General features: G+C 43.4%; 2 protein-coding genes across 4 annotated transcripts in view; both read left to right on the top strand.

Moving 5' to 3' along the window:
- faxcb (failed axon connections homolog, metaxin like GST domain containing b) overlaps nucleotides 1–1,604 on the top strand; it is an 8,909-nt gene extending 7,305 nt beyond the window's left edge. Inside the window, exon 6 of the mRNA XM_027142691.2 lies at nucleotides 1–1,604. This exon is cut by the window's left edge and continues 274 nt beyond it. The gene's annotated coding sequence lies outside the window, so the exon portion shown is untranslated.
- A 12,663-nt stretch (nucleotides 1,605–14,267) lies between these two features.
- Nucleotides 14,268–25,000, top strand: part of fbxl4 (F-box and leucine-rich repeat protein 4) — a 13,260-nt gene continuing 2,527 nt past the window's right edge. The window contains exons 1-5 of one of the 3 annotated variants that reach the window (XM_027142908.2): nucleotides 14,268–14,349; nucleotides 16,506–17,260; nucleotides 17,442–17,742; nucleotides 20,869–21,113; nucleotides 21,914–22,127. In XM_027142908.2, the coding sequence (XP_026998709.2) occupies nucleotides 16,770–17,260; nucleotides 17,442–17,742; nucleotides 20,869–21,113; nucleotides 21,914–22,127 (1,251 nt within the window). In that variant the 5' untranslated portion in view covers nucleotides 14,268–14,349; nucleotides 16,506–16,769. Of the gene's footprint in view, nucleotides 14,466–16,505; nucleotides 17,261–17,441; nucleotides 17,743–20,868; nucleotides 21,114–21,913; nucleotides 22,128–25,000 lie in introns of all 3 variants that reach the window. The other 2 variants (XM_027142911.2, XM_027142907.2) reach the window with 2 other exon arrangements.

The raw sequence follows: 25,000 nt of genomic DNA, 5'->3' as shown, positions 1-25,000 counted from the left end.
ATTTTACGTGAGTGGATTTTTTTCGGAGAGAAGAGGAGTTCCTGATGCTCACATGCAATTTATATCATAGCTTTGTATGTGTGTGTGGTGTGCGTGTGTTATGTGTGTGTGTGAGATGTGCATGTCACAATGTTGTTGTTTTTTTAAAGCATCAGGATTGAAATTCTTTTGTGAGAGTAAAGTAAAAGACATTATGCTCACTATAATGGAACCCTGTCACGTAAACACAGTGGGCTCTGTGTATGTGTGTATGAGTTTGTGTGTGTGTGTGTGTGTGTGTGTGTGTGTGTGTGTGTGTGTGTGTGTGTGTGTGTGTGTGTGTGTCCACATGTGTGCACCAGGATTTCCTGAATACACTTCATTCACTCATTATATAGTGTGTACTGAGATGCTGTACATATTAGGCATCAGTTACTTGCTGAAGTAACTGATGTGTGTTTCTTTCCTGCCAGTGACAAAAAGGTTTTATCCCTTAACCAGTTATTTATTAGAAGTGGGTATTTATAAATGTATGTATTTTTAAATTGATTGATTGATTGATTGATTGATTGACTGTTTAATTGTACAAATGTGTGTCCTGTCTGTTATTACCTAACTGTAATAGAGGGAGAGAATTAAAATGAAATTCTAACACACACACACACACACACACACACGCACACACACGGAGAGAAAGAGAGTGTGTGTGTGTGTTTAAATTGTTCAGCTTTGCAATTACTTTTCATAACCACGAGATGGCGCTTTGTCACTTCTTATTAAATACACTTTGTCACTACGTATTAAATTCCTTTTTTCAAACATTGCAGTCTAATGTAAATGTTCACTCCATTTTCCAATTTAAAACAGCTAAAAGTTTATTAAGGAGACACGATTAGATGCACAAAATCTCTTTATCTTATTGTTTTATGGATTGATAGCTTGCTAGTAATCAGCACACGGGTTAGCAAACAAACTCACGATGTATGAAAGTACTGTAGTACCTTGAACGACAAACCTAAAAATTATTCTCAGATCTAACGCTGAAACATAAACTGTATTTACAATATTTTAACTACCATATTATCTTGTGCCACGGTCATAGACGCAACATGCAACCTAGGTGGCATGTTAGCAATTTTTGCTAACTTGCTAACCTCAGATAGCAGATGATACAAATTACCTGAACTCGAACCCAGAACGTAACTTTATTTATTGATCATCTATCAATCTATTTATTGAATGATTGGGTAGATAATGTGATTATTACTTTTTTGCTAAATCATTTTGAACATTTTTCAAGATGCTGGGATGATAATAAGAAGTGAACAGATGTGAGTGGGTGTATAGCTAATGCTTAACAGTAGCTGAGGGAAACGCAACAGTTTACATTGAAATAAACAATATAATATAATTTAAAACCATAAAAATATAATATAATATAACATAACATACAGAAATTCACACCGTTGTAACGATAAACGTCAATGATAACAGGCTAAAGATTTTTTTTATGTCTTCCTCGGTGTCTCTATGTTATGTTCACTGACACGTACGTTGGCTCTGTCTAATTTTCTGTACATTGTAAATAAAAGAAATTCCCACGGGGTCGTTTGTTGTATGCCGTCAGACAGGAGGAACTTGGGACATGGAAGCTATTCCGAAAGAGAAATCGCATGTGGAGTGAAACCATGCAAACGTCTAATCCTGACAGAGCAATAGGATATTTTCCAAGGAGAAAACTTATGGTTCTTAAGACAACATCTGGGATCTGATACAAGTGAGAACTGGCATGGAGTTTTTGAGTGTTGTGAATCCTGCTAACTGGGAATTAGTTGTAGTTGTAGTAGATTTAGAGGTTGTCTGCAGACTAAAAGAAAACACACACACACACACACACACACACACACACACACACACACACACACACACACACACACACACACACACACTTTTTCTCTCTCAGACCATTATAAGGGTAAACAGAGAGTGAAATTAAATGGGAACTCCCCCAACACCCTGACTACAAATCAGAGCAAACAAGTGTGTTTGTGTATGTGCGTGTGTTTGTGTTTGTGTGTATGTGTGTGTGTGTTTTGTTGGCTTCATCTCCTGGCTCCCTGACCACCTGGCACAAACTGTGACCCTTCCATCTGCCTCCTACTGTTTACCATGTGTGTGGTTTGTGTGTTGTTTCAACTACAACACCAAAAGGTGGCGCTGTCTTCTTAAATAATTCAAATTTTTTTTCTGTCTATCCTCCAGTCCATCATTTTGATGACAGAACATGTGTGTGTGTGTGTGTGTGTGTGTGTGTGTGTGTGTGTGTGTGTGTGTGTGTGTGTGTGTGTGTGTGTGTGTCCTGTTCACTAATGTTTCTCTTACAACCCATAATTTATCAGAATGTCAACCAAGCACACAAACACACCTTCTGCTGCATCTCAAATACCTACCTTGGTACTGCACTTGTTCACAGTGAATGATCTGCCTTACATCATCTGGATCCTAGTTTTCCTTCATAGACTTCTAGACAACATCGAGTTACTATCTACGTTCTGGAGGATGGATTCAGGAGAAGGCAGCACCATTGCGACAAGAAGTTTAGACCACAAGATTTATACCGTCTGCTGATCCATCATCTGGATCGAGTGCAATGTTGGGTTCCTAAGATAGTTACCTTCCCATGAGGTTTTGAGTTGTTCCAACTGCACACTTTTGTTAACCAGTCTATCAGACCTAGTAGCATTCTATGATAGGGAACCTGTTAAGTGACCGTTGTTATGTCCGGTATGAACCCTATGGTGATATGTGAGCCATGGAGCCATGGTTCCACTTGATAACACGTTTTCTTGCAACTTAAATGAAACATTCTGGAGGAAAAACGTTCGCATCTAAAATTCAACAGAATATATATGCAATATCTCAAGAGATAAAGAAGAAGAAGTGATTGTTCTTTGTCACGGATCACACAAGCTCTACTGTTTCCATTCGCATTAGAGGGATGTGGTAGCTAAGTGGTTAAGGTGCTAGGAAACCAATCGGAAGGTTGTGAGTTCGATGCCCATGTCCACCTCTGCTGGACCCCTGAGCAAGGCCCTTAACCCTCAATTGCTCAGTTGTATAAAATGAGATAAAAATGTGGATAAGGGCGTCTGCTAAATGCTGTAAATGTAAAATATCTGATGCAACGGGTCGCTCCATATTTTCATCAAGTCACCCACACGTGCTGTCGATGGAAATCAGATTGCCGGAAAATCTGATTGCTTTAACAGTACAAGTCTAAACGTGTAAACTAAACGTGTAAACTACACGTGTGCAGGATTCAGAAAACAGTGTAAAAGATGGCCATTTTACGTAAATGCACTAGAAGCTGACTGATGATGTGCAGTAAACTTTTACAGATCTCAGTGAACGGAAGAGTGTGATGTTGCTCCTGAGAGATGGATGGATGGATGAAGGGATGCACTTTATCTCTCTCCTCAAGCTTTCCTCTCTTGGCCTCTTGATACTGACTTTTGCCCTAATAACGCGATTATCGACCTCTGAAAACAATTCGCTCGCGACTCCGAGGGGAAATTTAGCAGCTTTATCCGTCTCACCTCTTGCTTTCTTTTTTTTTACCTCCTCCTGAAGGCAGAGCGGTTATTAGAGCTGCTTTAACCTCTGCGGTGTTCTGGCGGATTAATCCGGCACTGCTCGAGACCCGGAAGATTGTTTTATGTTAATTTCTATTATGTTCTTTGCTTCACGGCTTTAAGCAGACGCGCCCGGTAAACACGCGGCGTCACACTCGATCGGCTCTCCCAAATTAAAAACGGCAGAAACAAAAGGCACGAGGACGGTGTTAGCGGCGCGAGCTCGGTTCTGATCGGTGGGGAAAGTGATGGGGGATGAAGGAGGATGCGGGAGGGTGCGGGAGGATGCGTGCGTGCGCGCGCGCGCGTGTTGGAGCCTATCTGCGCTGTGCCATCTGTCTCGTTGTCCCTTTACACCACAGCCGCAGTGGATTTGAACGACTTAATTATTCATCCATGTCCACACACACACACACACACACACACACACACACACACACACACACAAAAACACACACGCACACACACGCACACTCATACGCACACACACACACACACACACACACACACACGCACACACAGGCACACTCACGCGCACACACACTCATACGCACGCACACATACACAAACGCACACACGCACGCACTCACACACAATCACACGCACACACACACACACGCACACACACACACACACACACACACACACAGTGTCAGAGCGTGTGAGGTGGAGGGCACGTGATGTCAACAAGAACTTCCAATACATTTGAACAGAAGGATGTATACCGTTAATGCTAACTACATACTTAGAATCATCAACATGGACATGGAATGACATAAAAGCATAGCTGCAAAACTTTTACAAATGTTTTATTTATTTATTTATTTGTTTGTTTGTTTGTTTGTTTGTTTGTATTTTTTTTAATCCAATCCTATTTTATCTTTCTGCGAGCCCGGATTGGGTTGAATGATGATTTAATAACATTGAAGTCATTTTCTTTAATCACAGGTGTATCATTCGAGGATAAACACAAAGGGGGGAAAGTATTCAGATACTTTATTGTACTCAGTAACGTTGTTTTTTTAACGTAGCATATCCAAATCAAAAACGCAGAATTTTCTTTTCCCTAACCCATATGAGAACTCTGTAATAGTCATTGCTAATGCTAACCTCTTCATAGAAAAGTCTCAGCGAGTGTATGACGTTCATTAATCTGATTAAATTCATCTTATTGCCTGAACGAATTCCCAGCAGACACGCTAGCAGCTAAGTTGTGCTAGCATTAGCATGCCTCATCGCGTTCTTAATCACCGAATGTTTTGTGCTGTTTTGATGAGAATCAGCAGGCGTTTAGAGGGAATGTGGATTTTCTAATCTGCTGGTCCATCATGGCTGAGGAAAACCTTATTGGTTTATTAGTAATCATGAATTTAATGGTGGTGAGAAAGACGAATCCCTCAAGGCTGACACCGAGGCTGAGGGACCAAACGCTTCCGAGCTGGAAATGTGGTTTAATATGAGCGCTGAAGTCTGACGCTTCATATGTGGGCTACAAAAAAAAAAAAAAAAGATAAATGTTATAAATACCAAGTGTAGTAGATTAAGCACACACTTCTAGATTAAGGCAGAATATATTCCAATATGAAAATGCCATAAAATGAATATAAATATATTGAGTATAATAATAAGACTTTAACAAGAAGACAACTGGCTTTTTATTAAGGCACCAATAAGATTCTGACTGCATACATCACCATCATCATCATCATCATCATCATCATCATCACCTCTTTCATCCTCAACTGTCCAGTTTCTGCACAGCAAATGTCTGAGGTTGAATATTCTGGAGCTAGTAGTAAACTTAGGTAAAAGTTTTTTGCTTGAAGGTGAAGATTTTGGGAGTTTATTTCCTAACTTAGACTACAGACGGTGTTTAACGGTACTCTAACGAGGCCGACTCTGAGGATCCTGGGGCATTTAGAGATCTACCAGCTCCAGTTGGACTCTGCGATACTAAAGAGGAGATGCGAACTCCATGTGATCTTTTGCATCAATACAACATATACAACATTTGTCAGACTGTATATTTATAATCACACCCTCCAGTGTCACCCAGATGAGGATGAAGTTCCCCTTTGAGTCTGGTTCCTCTCAAGGTTTCTTCTTTTACCATTAAGGGAATTTTTCCTCCCCACATTCACCTGAGTCACCTCAGACTTGCTCATAGGGGATAAATACATGCTTAGTGGTTAGCACGTTTGCCTCACACCTCCAGGGTCAGGCTTCGATTCCCGCCTCTGCATTGTGTGTGTGGAGTTTGCATGTTCTCCCCGTGCCTCGGGGGTTTCCTCCGGGTACTCCGGTGTCCTCCCCCGGTCCAAAGACATTGATGATAGGTTGATTGGCATCTCTGGAAAATTGTCTGTAGTGTGTGAGTGTGTGAGTGAATGAGTGTGTGTGTGTGCCCTGTGATGGGTTGGCACTCCGTCCAGGGTGTATCCTGCCTCGATGCCCGATGATGCCTGAGATAGGCACAGGCTCCCCGTGACCCGAGAAGTTCGGATAAGCGAGAAGAAAGTGAGTGTCACGCTGTGACACGGTGAGACAAAAGGCGAGTGGGGATCCAAGTGCAGTTTTCTGTTTAATGAACAAAACACAGATGAACAGGCAGGCAACACAAGGCAGAACACGGAACGAAACAGAAACAGGCAGGCAAAACAGGTCATAACACTGAAAAGGAACAGAGAACGAGAACAGGAGCAGAGAACAGGAGCAGAGAACAGGAGCAGAGAACAGCATACACCAAACACCAAAACGACCAACAACATTGAAGTGAACAGACAGAGTATATATGGTGAACGAGAACCAATCACAAAACAGAGACAGACAAGGACTAAGACAAAACACCTGGGGAAGAGATTGAATGTCATTAGTGTCCATGGTAACAGATAGGTGGGCGGGGTCAACAATTAACATCAGGGAGAGACGGCAGACAGAAACAAGGGGAAACAGACAGACACGTTACAGAACCCCCCCCCACGAGCGGCTTCCAGACGCTCCCAAGTCCACAAAACCCAGTTCAGGCGGGTGGAGCGAAGGCGCAACCAGGGTGGGAGGGCGGGTCGGGTTCGTGTAGTGGTGGCGCCCGCTGAGCAGGAGGCCGGGGTGGCGCCAGCCGAGCCGGAGGCCAGGGCGGCGCCGGCAGATCAGGAGGCCAGGGCGGCGTCGGCAGATCAGGAGGCCAGGGCGGCGTCGGCAGATCAGGAGGCCAGGGCGGCGTCGGCAGATCAGGAGGCCAGGGCGGCGCCGGGAGAACAGGAGGCCAGGGCGGCGCCGGGAGAACAGGAGGCCAGGGCGGTGCCGGAGGCAAAGCCAGAGGCCAGAGCGGTGCCGGAGGCAAAGCCAGAGACCAGAGCAGGACCGGAGACCAGGGTGGTGCTGGAGGCGGAGCCAGAGACCAGAGCAGGACCGGAGACCAGGGTGGTGCCGGAGGCTGAGCCAGAGACCAGAGCAGGACCGGAGACCAGGGTGGTGCCGGAGGCTGAGCCAGAGACCAGAGCAGGACCGGAGACCAGGGTGGTGCCGGAGGCGGAGCCAGAGACCAGAGCAGGACCGGGGACCAGGGTGGTGCTGGAGGCGGAGCCAGAGACCGGAACGGAGTTGGCAGCCAGGGTGGTGCTTTGGGCCTATGAACAGGGACAGGAGGTAGAAGGGCTGGCAAGTCCAGCGAAGCAAAACACAGGAAAACAGAAACATGCATAGGTTCAGGCCAGGCAGAGAGTTCAGGTAGTTTGGGTGTCATGATGTCGACCGCGTTCTCTGACTCAGTCATTTCGGTCGGTTCGGCAGGTTCCGTAGACCCGGTCGGTTCCGTCGACCCGGTCGGTTCGGCAGGTTCTGTCGACCCTGCAGGTTCCGTCGACCCGGTCGGTTCAGCAGGTTCTGTCGACCCTGCAGGTTCCGTCGACCCGGTCGGTTTGGCAGGTTCTGTCGACCCTGCAGGTTCCGTCGACCCGGTCGGTTCCGTCGACCCGGTCGGTTCAGCAGGTTCCGTCGACCCGGTCGGTTCCGTCGACCCGGCAGGTTCCGTCGACCCGGTCGGTTCCGTCGACCCGGTCGGTTTGGCAGGTTCCATCGACCCGGCAGGTTCCGTCGACCCTGCAGGTTCCGTCGACCCGGTCGGTTCGGCAGGTTCCGTCGACCCTGCAGGTTCCGTCGACCCTGCAGGTTCCGTCGACCCGGTCGGTTCGGCAGGTTCTGTCGACCCTGCAGGTTCCGGCGACCCGGTCGGTTCGGCAGGTTCTGTCGACCCTGCAGGTTCCGTCGACCCGGTCGGTTCGGCAGGTTCTGTCGACCCTGCAGGTTCCGTCGACCCGGTCGGTTCCGTCGACCCGGTCGGTTCGGCAGGTTCCGTCGACCTGGTCGGTTCCGTCGACCCGGTCGGTTCGGCAGGTTCCGTCGACCCGGTCGGTTCCGTCGACCCGGTCGGTTCGGCAGGTTCCGTCGACCCGGTCGGTTCCGTCGACCCGGCTGGTTCCAGCGACCCGGCTGGTCCAGCTGGCGGCTTAGGGATGCCGGCCGCCCGAGCCGACCTCATCGGGGTATCCGCCAGTTTGGAGGCCAGCCGGTTAGCACGGACCTCAGCCGAGCTCGCCGGTACGGTAGCCATGGGAACTGGCTCAATCACGGGTGTGCACGGGACTGGTCTGGGCGGAGGAACTGTGGAGCATTCGGGCGTCCGTGGCTGATTCCACTCTGTGGCCCACGGAGCCCGATGCTTGCTGCCCCCCCCCCAAAAATACTTACGGCCGGCTTCCGTCTCTACAGTGCTCACGCTCAGCGTGGACCCGTCCAGGAGCAACGCCAAGTTGACGAACTCCGAGAATGTCTTTATTTCTCTGGTAGACGGCATCAAATACCGCAGTATGTCCCTTAGTCCATGCTTAAAAATGTCTTTTAGGGCCTTCTCCCCAAAGTTTACTGCATCCAGATGTAGTAGCTCAGCACTATAGAGATCGTTGTGTTGGAAAATCCAAGGAGATCAGTAGTTCATAAAACACTCATACCGGCCCTGAAAATACTACAGTTAAATTCACTCTTTTTGGGAGAACATGACATGACATGACATGACATGACATGAAGCTCTTGATATTATGCATTGCACTGCTGTCACATGATTGGCCGATTGGTTACCTGTATCTACGCAGGTGCATAGAGATATATTTTCACTTGATGTATGGTTTCTAAAAGAATCCCAGAGGAACGTGATTTCATTTACTCATTCATCTCAAGTTAACTAAAATCTATACATCTTATTATAGTCTATCTGCCCTCTTCAGCTGACTGTCAGCTAGACAAGCTTAGAACTAAAAGTTCTAGCAACAAAACTGCCGAAGGGTCACTGCGTCCCGTTCGTATCTCTGTAATGACATTAGCATTTATCAGATCCAATTTGTTCTGTTTTTTTTTTTTTTCTTGTTTCCTCGGTTATTTTCTGAATTTTATCCGAACGATGACTGAAGTATCGAGGGAAAAGATGAAGGTTATTAGTCTCTCGCAGCGCTATCGCATCGTTTTAATTACATTTGCAGATTCTGTCATTTGGACAAAAAAAAAAAAAAAAAACAGAAACTCTTTAATAATCAAAATTCTTGCTTATTGGGAATCAAATATTCTGATAGGCAAGATGATTTTATGAATAAATATGAGCAGAGTTTGATGGATAATAAAAGATAGATATAATATTTTGTGTACACTGTTGATTAGTGGTAATTATTTTCTCTAATACAATCAGGGCTGAAGGGCAAAGCACAAAGCCCAGATGTTTATTATACCTGTATTATGATGTAATGATAAGGAAGTAATATCATTAGCGTTATATTGTTACAGAAGTACAATGCTGGCATTATTTTCATATAAATGCTAGTCAGATGTTTTGCATTGAAGAGTGTTCAACCGCTATCTCCAATTTTCATTAGTCATTACAGGAAGACGCGCAGTGCTGCCCTTCTCTCCGAGTGACAAATATTAACTCGTAAGAGTGCCAATATTTTTTGGAAACAACCTTTTCTAGAAAAAACAGCATGAGATTTTTTAAGATTGTATTAAAGTAAGACCATTTAGTCCCTCTTTATGTTTACGCTCATATACAATCATTGCATCATTACTCATTGTTCTGAATTCTCAAATCTGATTGGTCAGAAGGCGTAGAGAAGGTCGGAAGACAGGGACACGAGTCGCATGCGGTCCATCCCGGTGGACTTTATGGTTCCTATTGAATTCAATTCAGTAAGTACTTCATTTGATTCAGTACCTACTGCATTCGATTCAGTTCCTGCTGCATTTGTTTTATTACCTCCTGCATTCGATTCAGCACATACTTCATTATGACTGCATTTGATTCGGTATCTATGCATTCAATTCAGTACCTATTACACTTGATTCATTATGACTGCATTTGATTCGGTATCTATGCATTCAATTCAGAACCTATTACACTTGATTCATTATGACTGCATTTGATTCGGTATCTATGCATTCAATTCAGTACCTATTACACTTGATTCATTATGACTGCATTTGATTCGGTATCTATGCATTCAATTCAGTACCTATTACACTTGATTCATTATGACTGCATTTGATTCGGTATCTATGCATTCAATTCAGTACCTATTACACTTGATTCATTATGACTGCATTTGATTCGGTATCTATGCAATCAATTCAGTACCTATTACACTTGATTCATTATGACTGCATTTGATTCGGTATCTATGCATTCAATTCAGAACCTATTACACTTGATTCATTATGACTGCATTTGATTCGGTATCTATGCATTCAATTCAGTACCTATTACACTTGATTCATTATGACTGCATTTGATTCGGTATCTATGCATTCAATTCAGTACCTATTACACTTGATTCATTATGACTGCATTTGATTCGGTATCTATGCATTCAATTCAGTACCTATCACACTTGATTCGGTGCATACACCATTCAGTTCTGTGCTTATTGGATACGATTCACTACTACATTTAATTCAGGACCTACTAGATATGATTCAATACATGCTGCATTTGATTCAGTATCTGATGCATTGGATTTGGAACCTACAGCATATGATTCAGTACCTACAGTAATACATTCGATTCTGTACTCGGTTCATTTGATTCGGTACCTAAATTAAAAAAGAGCCTTTTTCATTAAAGTTTTGTACAAAATATTCTGACAATCCAAGTGAACCCAAGTGAATCGTGAAGTCGGGATCATGAAACGATTTGTGACTAGAGCAAATAATAAATAATGGAATAATAAAATCTTAACAACCTAAAACTAATTCTCCGTGAAAGTTATTTACTGCTAGTAGATGCTGTGTGCATGGTTCCACCTCCTTCATGGACCTTTTGCAGTAAATCCATTTTTGCACTTACTTTCTCCAAGCACCTTCAAGAGGGAACAAAAGTGAACATTTAAGTGATATTAAAGTGAACAAAAAAACGCTATCAGAGATTACAACGGATACAAGATCCAAACATACTTATATTTCAAACCATTTTTTTTTCAAAGCCTTTAAATTGATCTCAAATGGATCAGAGCACATCCATTGCGTTAGAAAGATAGGACACTGCCGGGGGGCGTGCATATTTATGACTCTTTCCGGTCATTGACTAGGAATAGTAGATATTTAGCAGCTGATTGTAATACTGGAAGGTTTGAATGTTTGTTTGTTTGTTTCTTTGTTCAGTAAGAAGATTAATAACGATTTGCAGAATGATTCTATGCCTAAAGAGAAGAATAATAAAAGCAGAAAGGACATTTTTGTTGTGTGTCATTACCAGAAACACTGATTACTCTCAAACACGCTAAAAGTTTCTGGGCTTTTGTAGCCTAAACAGTACAAACACATTCCTTTCATCAAAAATATAAATACAAACTTCTGATAGAGACAGAGCTCTCAGTTCTATCCATCCATCCATCCATCCATCCATCCATCCATTCATTTTCTGTACAGGAACATGGAGAATATCTCTCTGACATGGGGCACAAGGCAGAACACACCATGGACAGAGTGCCGGCCTGCCACAGGCACAAATACATATCCAATCAGTCAAATCAGTACCTACTGCATACGATTCAGTTTCTGCTGCATTCGATTCAGTACATACTGCATTTAGTTCATACCTACTGCATTCGATTCAGTAACTGCTGAATTCGATTCAGTACATACTGCAATCAATACATACCCACTGCATCCGATTCAGTTTCTGCTGCATTCGATTCAGTACATACTGCATTTAGTTCATACCTACTGCATTCGATTCAGTAACTGCTGAATTCGATTCAGTACATACTGCAATCAGTACATACCCACTGCATTCGATTCAGTATCTGCTGAATTCGATTCAGTACATACTGCAATCAATACATACCCACTGCATTCGATTCAGTATCTGCTGAATTCGATTCAGTACATACTGCAATCAATACATACCCACTGCATTCGATTCAGTATCTGCTGAATTCGATTCAGTACATACTGCAATCAATACATACCCACTGCATTCGATTCAGTATCTGCTGCATCCGATAAAGTACACGTTGCATTTGATTCACACCTAATGCATTTGATTTAGTATCTACTGCATTCGATTCATACCTACCGCATTTGATTCAGTATCTGATGCGTTCGATTCGGTAGCTTCTGAATTTGATTTGGTAGCGACTGCATAGGAATCAGTACCTGCTGAATTCAGTTCAATTCCTACTGCGTACGAAGCAGAAAGAGCATTTTTTTGTTGTGTGTCATTAGAGGAAACACTGATTACACACAAACACGAACATTCATCTATCCACCCATTTTCTGTACTGCCTATCCAACACAGGGGCACAAGGAACCTGGAGAATATCTCAGAGGACAAAGGGCTCAAGGCAGAGGACACCCTGGCCAGGGTGCAAATCCACCACAGGCACTAATATACACTCAATCAATCAAATCGTTACCTACTGCATATGATTCAATACCTACAGCATTTGATTCAGTAGCTACTGAATTTGATTCAGCACCTACTGCATACAGTTCATGCCTACTGCATTTGATTCAGTTGCTACTGCTTGTGATTTGGTACCCACTACATACGATTCAGTACCTTCTGCATATAATTCAGTCAGGCTCAATGTAGAGAACACTCTGGATAGGGTGCCAGTTCACCATAGGCACAAATACACACCCAATCAGGCAATAAAAGTCTTTGGACTGAGGTGGAAACCGGGAGGAAAAGCCTGAACCATGCCAAGAACAGACAAACTCCACTCACACAAGGAGGAGGCAGGAATCAAACCCCCAATTTCATATCGCACCCAATTTACTGCTCCAGTCACAGTCAGATTAATATTAAATATAGTATTTTACATGTACATTATATGTGAAGTATTTGTGCATTACTTGTCATAAAGAAAGTGTAATGTGATAAATGCTGTTTAATTAACATCGTTTTCTGGACAGCCAGACTAAACTGGACTGAAGAGTAACACAACATGTAAAGGATGCAGAATTATTATTTATTGAAAATTAGACATTCATCGATGCACAAAAAAGCCTTTGTAGTAAGAACAGAGAAGGAAGCGAAAGCTCCTCTTATTTTACTGACGCTCTGCTGTTATTCTCCAGCTCTTTGTGGCTCGACTCCTCCGAGACTGAACGAGCCATTCATCCTTTAAATATAAATGTCATGCCAAAAACAAATCACGTCTTTCTCAAAAAGAGGCTTGTGATGCGTGATGGACACGGGTGACTCTCTGAGAACGCCGCTCAGCTCGGAGACACACCCCATGAGAGACAGCTGGGTATGTCATGAGGGAACGGGCATTTATAGGGAAAATAGCTAAATGTCACAATTAACACATTGTCTGTTCATTTTTGTTGTGGGAATGTTTTATTCAGCACATCCAGCAGACATGTTAAGCTGTTGGGCATTTTAGACTGGACATCTGGGTGTGACTGCACATCTCTCTCTCTCTCTCTCTCTCTCTCTCTCTCTCTCTCTCTCTCTCTCTCTCTCTCTCTGACAGGTTCTGGCTTTTTGAATGATGGCATACTGTGGACTCCTTGTACTAACTGCAGGCTTACTAAATTTTGGAAGAATTGGAAAGCACATAAAGTATAGCTCGTTTAAAAATGTTTGCTTGTTTACTGCATGGTTCACTAATGCATTATTAAATATATAAATAAACAAACAAACAAATAAAATAATTAAAGAAATAAAATAATTTAATTATATATATATATATATATATATATATATATATATATATATATATATATATATATATATATATATATATATATCACCTTTATATGCACACTCTATTATATATTTATTTGTTTCTAAATTAAATGAAAAATATTTATAATAGCTAACCCTAATTATAAATAGAGACAGCAAATAGTTAAAAAAAAAACATTGTTAATTTTAAAATATTATACTATCACAATTACAGGTTCCATTTTACATTAATTTTATTATTAATAGAATGATATTATTATTTTTATTATTATTATTATTATTAGGTTTAGTATTGGTAGTAGTTGAAGTACTAATTTACTGTATATAGTATGATGATGAAATAAAGATATATCCTGGCCGGTGCAGCCTTTAGTTTATTGTATTTATGTAGTTCACTTATTGTACTCAAAGGAAACTACAAATCCCACAATGCATAGCGCTTTACCATTTCCCCGGATTTTGATACAGGAAGTAAACAATACGAGCGCCTGCAGTGACACATGGGTAAAATCAATGTATATATAAACAGTCCGAAATTCACGTATTTAATATATAATTACATGTGTAGAGGGATAGAGGGAAGAATAGATGGACAGCCGGGTTCCGGAGTTTGATTCGCTGTAAGTTAGCCGTTAGCTTCATGTTTACATTAGCATTTAGCAAACTGAGAAGTTGCTTCTTAATTTTGCTGATTTGACACCGCAGAGATGAACTAATATGATCTCCTACTGACGGCTTATATCTCTGTATTTTGTCTAGAAAAGCTGTTTTAATTCCACCTCTTTAATTTGTTTGCAAAACAAAACAAAAAAACGTTGTTAATTGACAACATAGTTACAATTAAAATCGCCTCAGCGCTTCTCGGTTCTGATTGGTCTCGATTCTGATTGATCTCGATTCCGATTGGTCTGGATTCTGGTCGATCTCGATTCTGTTTGGTCTGGATTCTGATTGGTCACAAAGGCTCATACCATCGTACCCTATAATCGATAATAACATTAACGATCGTTTCCATAGTAACAACTCATTCACATCCTACAACGTTAAACTGCAAACAGATTTATGTATTTCATTATGTTCTTTAACTCTTCTTCGAAATAATCAACTTCAGCGTTCTAACAATTTCACTTTACTTTCGAGTGACATTCACAACCTTGTCGTTGATTATTTATCTCCAATAGCATGCCCTGTCGTGTTTCATTCCTTACGTATAGAATTGCTTGCCGGATGGTTTGAGTCAACTCAAAATATTGGCACCCTTCTGAAAGCTTTAACGTACACGATATTAGCAAACGTTTTGGGACGTCGGCTTTTTCATGCTCGTGAACTTTAAAGACATCCCGTTCTTAATCCGTAGGGTTTAAAATGGAGTTTAAACCCTTTGCTGCTATAACAGTTTCGACCATTCTTCTAGAAGCACATTTGTGAGGTCAGGCACTGATGTTGGACGAGAAGACGTGGCTCGCAGTCTAAGCTCTAATTCATCCAAAAGGTGTTCTATAAAGTTCTATCAAGCGCAGGCCTCCACACCAAACTCTCTTATCCTTGTTTACATTTACATTTCCAGCATTTGCCAGACACCCTTATATCCAGAGCGACTTACATTACCTCATTTTTATACTGCGCAATTGAAGGTTAAGGGCCTTGCTTGAGGGCCCAACAGTGGCAGCCTCGTGGACCTGGGATTTAACTCACAACCTTCCGATTGGTAGCCCACCTTAACCACTAGGCTACCACATGCTATCACATGCTTTATGGACGTTGCTTTGTGCAGTCATGTTGGAAACTGATCCCACAATGTTAGGAGCATGAAACTGTCCAACATGTCTTGGTATGAAGACCTTATTGCACAGGTGGCAACTGACACTGGGTCTGAATTCACAGAGCCAATGAGAGCCCATTCATTTACAAATGATTATAAAGGCAGTCTGCATGCCTAGATGCTTGATTTAATACACCTGTGGCTATGGAAGTGATTGTAACACCAAAATTCAATGATTTAGGGGCGTCCAAAAACGTTTGGCAATATAGTGTATGTAATGGTATTAGTACAGCGATACTTTTTATTTTTTGCAAGCTTAAATTTGGTTACTGGAGATTGAGGACCATTTATAAAGAATAGTTCGTTTCACCCAGAGGTGTAGCTTGAAGGGGAAAGTTTGAAATAGTGCAAAAATAATGGTGATTTTTTATTTTTGCTCGTGTTCCTGAAGGGTGCCAATAATTATGAGTCACCTGTAAAAGTGTGCAAATGTCTGTCAGTTTCAACAGGATTTCAAATAAAGTAACACATGTAACTCTTCCATTCACATGACTACAGCTTTCACAGCACATAATTACTTCTATGTCGTCACCGGTAGGAGTTGAAAAAAAAAATGCACAAACTAAAAAAGTTTTAAAACAAAAGCTGCAAAATCAAACATGCTTGGTTGTGAAAATCACGAGAAAAAAATCCTGACTGGTCTGTGTTGTAATTAACGCTTGTCGCATTAACCGTGTCTTGGTGTTGGTCTTTGTATGAATTGTGTAACAAATATAATTACACTTTTACAGACACAAGGAAATAAAATAAAATAATAAAAATGTGTAACTAACTAACTCTCTGACTGTGTGTGTTTTGTGTGTGGGTGTGTGTGGGTGTGTGTGTGTGTGTCTTGCAGGTGATGCATGCAGCTCGGCCTGTAGGAATGTAGACGCCTTACCGTCGCTTTTGCACGACACCACCACCTGGTGTCTCCTATTGTGTTCCCTGCCTCCTTATTTTATGCTAAGCTTATAACCTAGTTATAAGCATGTTATAATAAAAAATAAAGTGCACATTTGGTTTAACAGCATCTAGGTTGTTCCCTAGGTATCTGTTCCCTAATTATTTAAATGATGTTTAGATCGCCCTTCACTTAGGCCCTACGCTCTCCGTCTTCCCTATGCTCACTCTTCTGGGCGTGTCTTCTTTCGTGTTTGTGCATTGGCGTCGGTGCAGGAGCAGCTCACACAACGATGCTGCGTTTCACTACAGACGGTCAGCTCTTCCCGTCGTCGCGAAGACGGAAGCCGAGTTGGATCAGTACGCCAAGGAGGTGCTGGACTTCAGCTCGCATTACGGTGGCGAAGGGAGCATGTCGTACACCATGTGGAACGCAGCCGGAGCCCCCAGCGTGTTCCCGAGCTCAGGGGACTTCACGCACACCGCCGTGTTCTGGACGTACGGACACTGGTGGGAGGACGAGCGCAGGGAGCAAATTTTCAGCCGGACGCCGCACTCCTTCCACAGTCGGGATTTCCTCGAGGTGGCGTTCGAGGAGCAGGTTTTCCCCACCTCCGTCACCGTTCTGGAGACCTACCATCCAGGTGCTATCATCCAAATTCTCGCCTGCTCATTTAATCCCTATGCTGAAGACGCCACTTCTGATGTCAGGTGAATGAAAGAGCAAACAAGAGGAGTGTAGTACGACTCTGTGTAGTACGACTATAGCATCGTGTTACAAAATTAAGTGCGGTAGCTGACAATGCCGATATAAACGAAGTGACGTTTTGCCGTCTTTCTACGTGAGTATCTGTAAACGTTTTGATGCAGTTTTCTTCTTTATCGTATGCAGGTGGGAGGTGCTGTGGGCAGGGGAGCCCACCAAACTGGCCAGTTCTCAGGCACGTCAATTTTGCCCCTCCATCCGTCCGATTAGCTTTGCTACGAATTTACTGCGTTTGGAGGTAAACAGCTCTCTACTGGATTATTACACCGAGCTGGATGCCATCATGCTGCGTGGCTTGCGCAAGCACGTCAGCAGCATCGCCGTACCCGTCGTCGCCAACAACACACCCAAGAAAGACAGTGAGCTGCTGGGCAACGGCGTGAACACGGGCAACACCAATGGCTACTTCAGCAAGCTACCATACGAGGTGACGATAACCGACATCATGGCAAATGATATTATCATGTCATTATAGTGTTTTTCTTTTAACGACTTCTCAGACTGCCTTCTTCATGAAGGACTCCAGGGAGTGTCCAGAACTGTCGGATCACATGGTTTTTATCCTAAAATAAACTTCCCATAGGGCACAAAATGGTATTTTTATACATTCTTATAAAACAGTTAGGGGGTTAGGGTTTAGGGTTAAGGTTAGGGTTTAGGGTTAGGGTGTAGTGGTTAGGGATGGGGGTTAGGGGTTGGGGTCTGGATTAAGGTTTAGGTTAGAGGTTAAGGTCTGTATTAAGGTTTAGGGTTAAGGTTAGGGTTTAGCGGTTAGGGTTTAGCGGTTAGGGTTGGGGGTTAGGGTCTGGATTAAGGTTTAGAGTTTGGGGTTAGGGGTTGGGGTCTGGATTAAGGTTTAGGGTTATGGTTGGGGGTTAGGGGTTGGGGTCTGGATTAAGGTTTAGAGGTTAGGGTTGGGGGTTAGGGGTTGGGGTCTGGATTAAGGTTTAGGGTTAGGGGTTGGGGTTTAGGGTCTGGATTAAGGTTTGGGGTTAGGGTTGGGGTCTGGATTAAGGTTTAGGGTTAGGGGTTGGGGTTTAGGGTCTGGATTAAGGTTTAGGGGTTAGGGTTGGGGGTTGGGGTCTGGATTAAGGTTTAGGGTTGGGATTAGGGGTTGGGGTCTGGATTAAGGTTTAGGGTTGGGGGTTAGGGGTTGGGGTCTGGATTAAGGTTGGGTGTTAGGGGTTGGGGTCTGGATTAAGGTTTAGGGTTGGGGGTTAGGGTTGGGGGTTAGGGGTTGGGGTCTGGATTAAGGTTGGGGGTTAGGGGTTGGGGTCGGGGTCTGGATTAAGGTTTAGGGTTAGGGGTTGGGGTCTGGATTAAGGTTTAGGGTTGGGGTTTAGGGGTTAGGGGTTGATTCGGGCATTACAAGAAATGCTGCTGTGTAAAATTAATCAATCCGTTCTGATTCACAGCAACTGTGAAATTGTTCGATCAGCCTTCAGCTCTTTTAGGCTTTAACTAGGCCTCTGACCGTCGAGGTCGGTTCAGTTCATTTATAACACGTCACTGCTTTACGAACAAGATCCAAAATGGTCGCTCTTCTTTGTCAGGTGCTTTCAACCCGACGCGCTTCGTGTCTCGACTCGACCCCTTATTACACCGTGTTTATCATCATTTTTGGATAATTAGGACGTCACTTTAGGAAAAGCAGCACGATGTGTTCTGCTAGCCTGCCTCAGATCTTCTAGCCAAGCTGCTAGCACTTTATTATGTCTGTAATGCTATCTGGCTATTACGTGGCAGCTGACACCGTGTTCGACACGCTCCCGCTTGTTTCCAGATTAGCTACAGGATTCTTCAGTGTATTGTTTCCCAGGGCTTCTTATTTCTAGGTAACATTAAACCACTCTTTTAATCCCAAGAACACACACACACACACACACACACACACACACGTAGCCTGGGTTTTTATTCTCCTTGGTGAGTTTGGAACACCACAAACAGAAACATGTTCTCCAGTGACATTCTCCTGAATTTTGTTTATGTACAAGTTGAGCACGCAGCTACAAACACGTGCTAACTTGCGTATCACAGCGACACGATCGAAGCCAGAGCCCGTATTCGTAAAGAGTCTAATAACGATCTCAGAGAGCTCCTAACGTACAGTAGCTTAAACATTTCTAACTACGAATCTTATCTTCAGAGGAATTCAGGACCAAAATCAGAGCAACTCCGAACAAGGACGATACGACGACGTTTATCTTAGAGAGGAGGCGGGGCTTAACCCGTTACTAGGTGACAACGTTCTTTTGAAGGCTGTGATCGGTTGATTAAAAGTGATTAAAACCTTCACTTTGTCTCCGTGTTAAGATGTTCGAGGCTATATCGCGTAGAGATTACGTCCGTGACCCATCACATTAGAGCCGCGCTAGACTAACGTCTGTACGTTGCAGAGATGTTAGCGTATCTCTAAATGACTTAGCGACAGAATATCTCTACTATAATCCCGACACGATCTAATCCGTATAATCTCATCAGCTCACTGTCGTTATTAAATATCGTACACGACACGTTTCTTCTCCCTCTTCACCTTTCAGCTCTTTTCTCCTCTTAAAAGTCCTCCTCACTTCTCACTAACACTTTTTCAGTGACCCGAACAGTCGATCCCTCGAGGATTTTGCCATTTTGTAATCACAGGAGCTCGAATTTTTGTCCGTCTTCCACTCACGTGCGTCAAACACGAGCACGGCTCTGCTAGAAAGTCATTACATACTGTATGTGTCTTCGCTGGTAGGAGATTAAAACAAAACCAAAATAAATTTAACTTTCACTTTGTCTGCATCGGTGGATTTCGGTTCTGCTCCTCATGCGTCAGATCTTAAAGGGATTTTTGACCAGTTTTCCACCGGAAAGAACCGGGTGCTGGTTCAGAGCGAGCGCTAGTGCTGGTTCAAAGTTGGTTCCACTGGCGAACCTTCTAAGAACCGGTTTGCCTTTCCACCGGCTAGAGAGCATCACAGCGCCGAGTGTGACGTCACTGTATACGTGTCACGTGTCCCAGCGACGTTAGCGCAGCAGCGGCAAACACAAACACAACAATGGCGGATGTTGCTTTACTGAGCAACGCAAATAAAACGTGTACGTGCGGCTCCGTGTAATCTGTATAAACGGAGGTTGTAATCGATAAAGTACATAACGTTATTTTATCGTTAACACAAATTTACAAATTTAGCCTTAGCATGTAGCTACCTACTATCATGTGTGCTGATAATGTATCATATCGCGGTAAAGTAAAAGTGTATTAAACATTAGTATACTTAAGGTACATTATCAAATGCGCTAACAGTAGCCCCGCCCACAGCTTCTGACACCAGCGGTTCTTAAGTCTAGACCAGCAATGTTTTGGTGCTACTTAAGAACCACTTTTTCTGGTTCGGAGCCGGGGATTTGGCGGTCGAAACAGAAAGAACTGGTTCTAAATTAGGCTCCGAACCTGCACTCGAACTGCCTCGGTGGAAAAGGGGCATAAAGTGTTGGTTTTGAGCCCCCAATAAAAAAAAAAAAGATTCCTGGGCCTTCGTAATAATAAATCTTCTGCGTCTTTCCCCAGCTGATCCAGTTGATTGTGAGTCACTTGGCCGTGCCGGATCTGTGTCGCTTGGCTCAGAGCTGTAAGCTCCTACAGCGCCACTGTTACGACCCGCTGCAGTACGTTCAGCTCAGCCTGCAGCCGTATTGGTTCCGCTTGAACGATCTGTCTCTGGCACACTTACAATCCCGCTGCGCGCTCTTGCAGCGCCTCAACGTGTCCTGGACCGGAAACAGAGGAGCCGTCACGGCCGGCGGATTCTGCAGGTGAGACGATTTAGGATGTAGACGCAAGAGGACGCGAGTATGGATGGTATTAGTCACATGATAATCACCGGCTTTCACTGCTTACTGCTGCAGAGGATTTCTCAAGTGTCCGTAATCATTTATAGTCCCTAAAACCTTGGGTAAGAGTTCATGAATGTTCTGAGAGCCGGTGTTTCCGGCCAGTGTTAATCACGAAGCTGCAGAGATGGGGGACTCGAGTCATATGACTTGCCTCGAGTCAGACTTAAGTCGCAAATTTGAGACTTGCTTGACAAATATTAAAAAAAAGACTCGACTTGACTTCGACTTGACATTCGTGACTTGAGACTTGACTCGGGCTTGAGTTAAATGACTCAGAGATGGGGGACTCGACTTGAGTCAGACTTAAGTCGCAAACTTGAGACTTGAGACTTGCTTGACAAATATTAAAAAAAAGACTCGACTTGACTTCGACTTGACATTCGTGACTTGAGACTTGACTCGGGCTTGAGTTAAATGACTCAGGGATGGGGGACTCGACTCGACTCGAGTCAGACTTAAGTCGCAAACTTGAGACTTGAGACTTGCTTGACAAATATTAAAAAAAGACTCGACTTGACTTCGACTTGACATCCATGACTTGAGACTTGACTCGGGCTTGAGTTAAATGACTCAGAGATGGGGGACTCGACCTGACTCGAGTCAGACTTAAGTCACAAATTTGAGACTTGCTTGACAAATATTAAAAAAAGACTTAACTTTGACTTGACATCTCTCTTTCTCTCTCTCTCTCTCTCTCTCTCTCTCTCTCTCTTACACAGTTTCATCAAGGCATGCGGAGCAAACTTGTTGTGTTTGGAACTGTCCTGTTGTCACTTCCTGAACGAAGCGTGTTTGGAAGTGATCTCGCAGACGTGCGGCGGCCTTCAGGAGCTCGACCTCGCCTCGTGCGACCGCCTCGAACCTCAGGCGTTCAACCACGTCGCTAAGCTCGCACGCCTGCGCCGACTCGTCCTGTACCGCACCAAGATTGAGGTGAGCGACCCTGTTGTTGCGACACAGTCGTGCGCCTCCGACATTTCAGACAGAATTATGGGATTGCCGTCTCCAAGAGCAACACGATTCTGTAAACTTGGAGCCTAAAACTCTTCTAATGCATATAGTGTAAAGTTACGTGTCTGTAGTGAGGAGTTTATAGCAAACTGGTACCAAACTCCTCTGTATACAAACCTCAGAATTAACTAAACATAAAAAAAGGTTATCTGCAATTCTGACTTCTTGCTTAAGTAGAAAAACATATCAAAGGGCCTTGATACTAACCTGTCATCTGCGATGGGGTGATAGTAGGAGATCTTTCCGTTCCCGACCGTTCTGTCTGAATAATCTGATGTATGTGTACGTCAGATAACTGAGTAAACATGAGATAACCGAGTAGCAGGAGATAACAGCAACCTGAGATAACTGAGCAAACTTAAGATGACTGTGCAGCATGAGATGACTATGCAGCATGAGATAACTGTGCAGCATGAGATAACTGTGCAGCATGAGATAACTGCAGCATGAGATGACTGAGCAAGCATGAGATAACTGTGCAGCATGAGAGGACTGTGCAGCATGAGACAACTGAGTAGCATGAGATAACTGAGCAAACTTTAGATGACTGTGCAGCATGAGATGACTGTGCAGCATGAGATAAATGTGCAGCATGAGATGACTGAGCAAGCATGAGATGACTGAGCAAGCATGAGATAACTGCAGCATGAGATAACTGTGCAGCATGAGATAACTGTGCAGAATGAGATAACTGTGCAGCATGAGATGACTGAGCAAGCATGAGATAACTGTGCAGCATGAGATAACTGTGCAGCATGAGATGACTGAGCAAGCATGAGATAACTGTGCAGCATGAGAGGACTGTGCAGCATGAGACAACTGAGTAGCATGAGATAACTGAGCAAACTTTAGATGACTGTGCAGCATGAGATGACTGTGCAGCATGAGATAAATGTGCAGCATGAGATGACTGAGCAAGCATGAGATGACTGAGCAAGCATGAGATAACTGCAGCATGAGATAACTGTGCAGCATGAGATAACTGTGCAGAATGAGATAACTGTGCAGCATGAGATGACTGAGCAAGCATGAGATAACTGTGCAGCATGAGATAACTGTGCAGCATGAGATGACTGAGCAAGCATGAGATAACTGTGCAGCATGAGATGACTGAGCAAGCATGAGATAACTGTGCAGCATGAGATAACTGTGCAGCATGAGATAACTGTGCAGCATGAGATGACTGAGCAAGCATGAGATAACTGTGCAGCATGAGAGGACTGTGCAGCATGAGACAACTGAGTAGCATGAGATAACTGAGCAAACTTTAGATGACTGTGCAGCATGAGATGACTGTGCAGCATGAGATAAATGTGCAGCATGAGAGGACTGTGCAGCATGAGACAACTGAGTAGCATGAGATAAATGTGCAGCATGAGATGACCTGCAGCATGAGATAACTGAGCAAACATTAGACAACTGTGCAGCATGAAATGACTGTGCAGCATGAGATAACCGAGCAAACATTAGACAACTGTGCAGCATGAGATGACCTGCAGCATGAGACAACTGAGTAGCATGAGACAACTGAGTAGCATGAGATAACAGCAGCATGAGATAACTGTGCACCATGGGATGACTGAGCAACATGAGATGACTGTACAAACATGAGATGACCGTGCAAACATGAGATAACTAATAAATATAACGAGATAAATAACAATAAATGTTTTGCTACAATAAATATATATAATATACCAGACTTTTATTATCTTAAACAGAGGAGATACAGGACTGCTGTGGCCTCTTAATGCACCCTTTTATAGTACACACACTGATCTTTTCACATGTTTCGGGGCATCATTTACACACACACACACACTCACACACACACACACTCAAATCATGTTATTATGTTGTCACTGATATAATGAACACATTTCTTTTTTCATCATCAGCAGAATAAGAGATCTACAGTCAAAGCAACACACACACACACACACACACACACACACACACACACACACACTTCTCCGAGACATGTTTGAACGTGAACTCAGAACAATAGCTCTGTTCTCTGCGCTTTAACAGAGACGTGTTTTTAACTCCGCTAGTCGTCGTGAAATTTAGATGTTTTGGGTTGTGTTTTTTTTTTTTTTCTGAAATTTTAAACCCCTGTGTTTTTCGTCCAGGTTCAGTGCCACATGCCAGACCACCACGTCACGTAATAGTTTTATTTTGACACCTCTGTTCCTCAGAACCACGCTTTCTCAGCCTTTTTGTGGTTCCTGGATCTGTTTTCTTGAATTATGATATAAAAAGTGTTTGTTCTGTCATGTCTCCTGGGCGCAGGGTTCAGAAATACATTCGGATTGCACTTTTTTTTTTTATCCATATCAGAAAACACGGATCTGTTTAATCTTCTCCGTTCATCCTGATTTGCCCCAAACGTAATGTTTATGTTTATGATCTAAACATTTAAACGGTAATCAGAAAGAAACCTTGAGAGGAACCTTCTGAGATGATATGAGGAAGAAACCAACTCTGGACAATTTTCCAGAGATGCCAATCAACCTACCATGCATGTCTTTGGACCGGTGGAGGAAACCGGAGTACCCGGAGGAAACCCCCGAGGCACGGGGAGAACATGCAAACTCCACACACACAAGGCGGAGGCGGGAATCGAACCCCCGACCCTGGAGGTGTGAGGCGGACGTACTAACCACTAAGCCACCGTGCCCACGTCCTGATTTGATATATGTCTGTATTAGATATTTCTGTAAATCTGCTTTGTGACAATATTCGTTGTTAATGATATGAAATGAACAACTAGTAAAAGTAATAAAAAGAAATAG

This window comes from Tachysurus fulvidraco, chromosome 22 (genome assembly GCF_022655615.1).
Source record: "Tachysurus fulvidraco isolate hzauxx_2018 chromosome 22, HZAU_PFXX_2.0, whole genome shotgun sequence".
Classification (NCBI taxonomy): domain Eukaryota; kingdom Metazoa; phylum Chordata; class Actinopteri; order Siluriformes; family Bagridae; genus Tachysurus; species Tachysurus fulvidraco.
The sequence above is the reverse complement of the archived record's forward strand: the minus strand, read 5'-3'. Positions and strand labels throughout refer to the sequence as shown.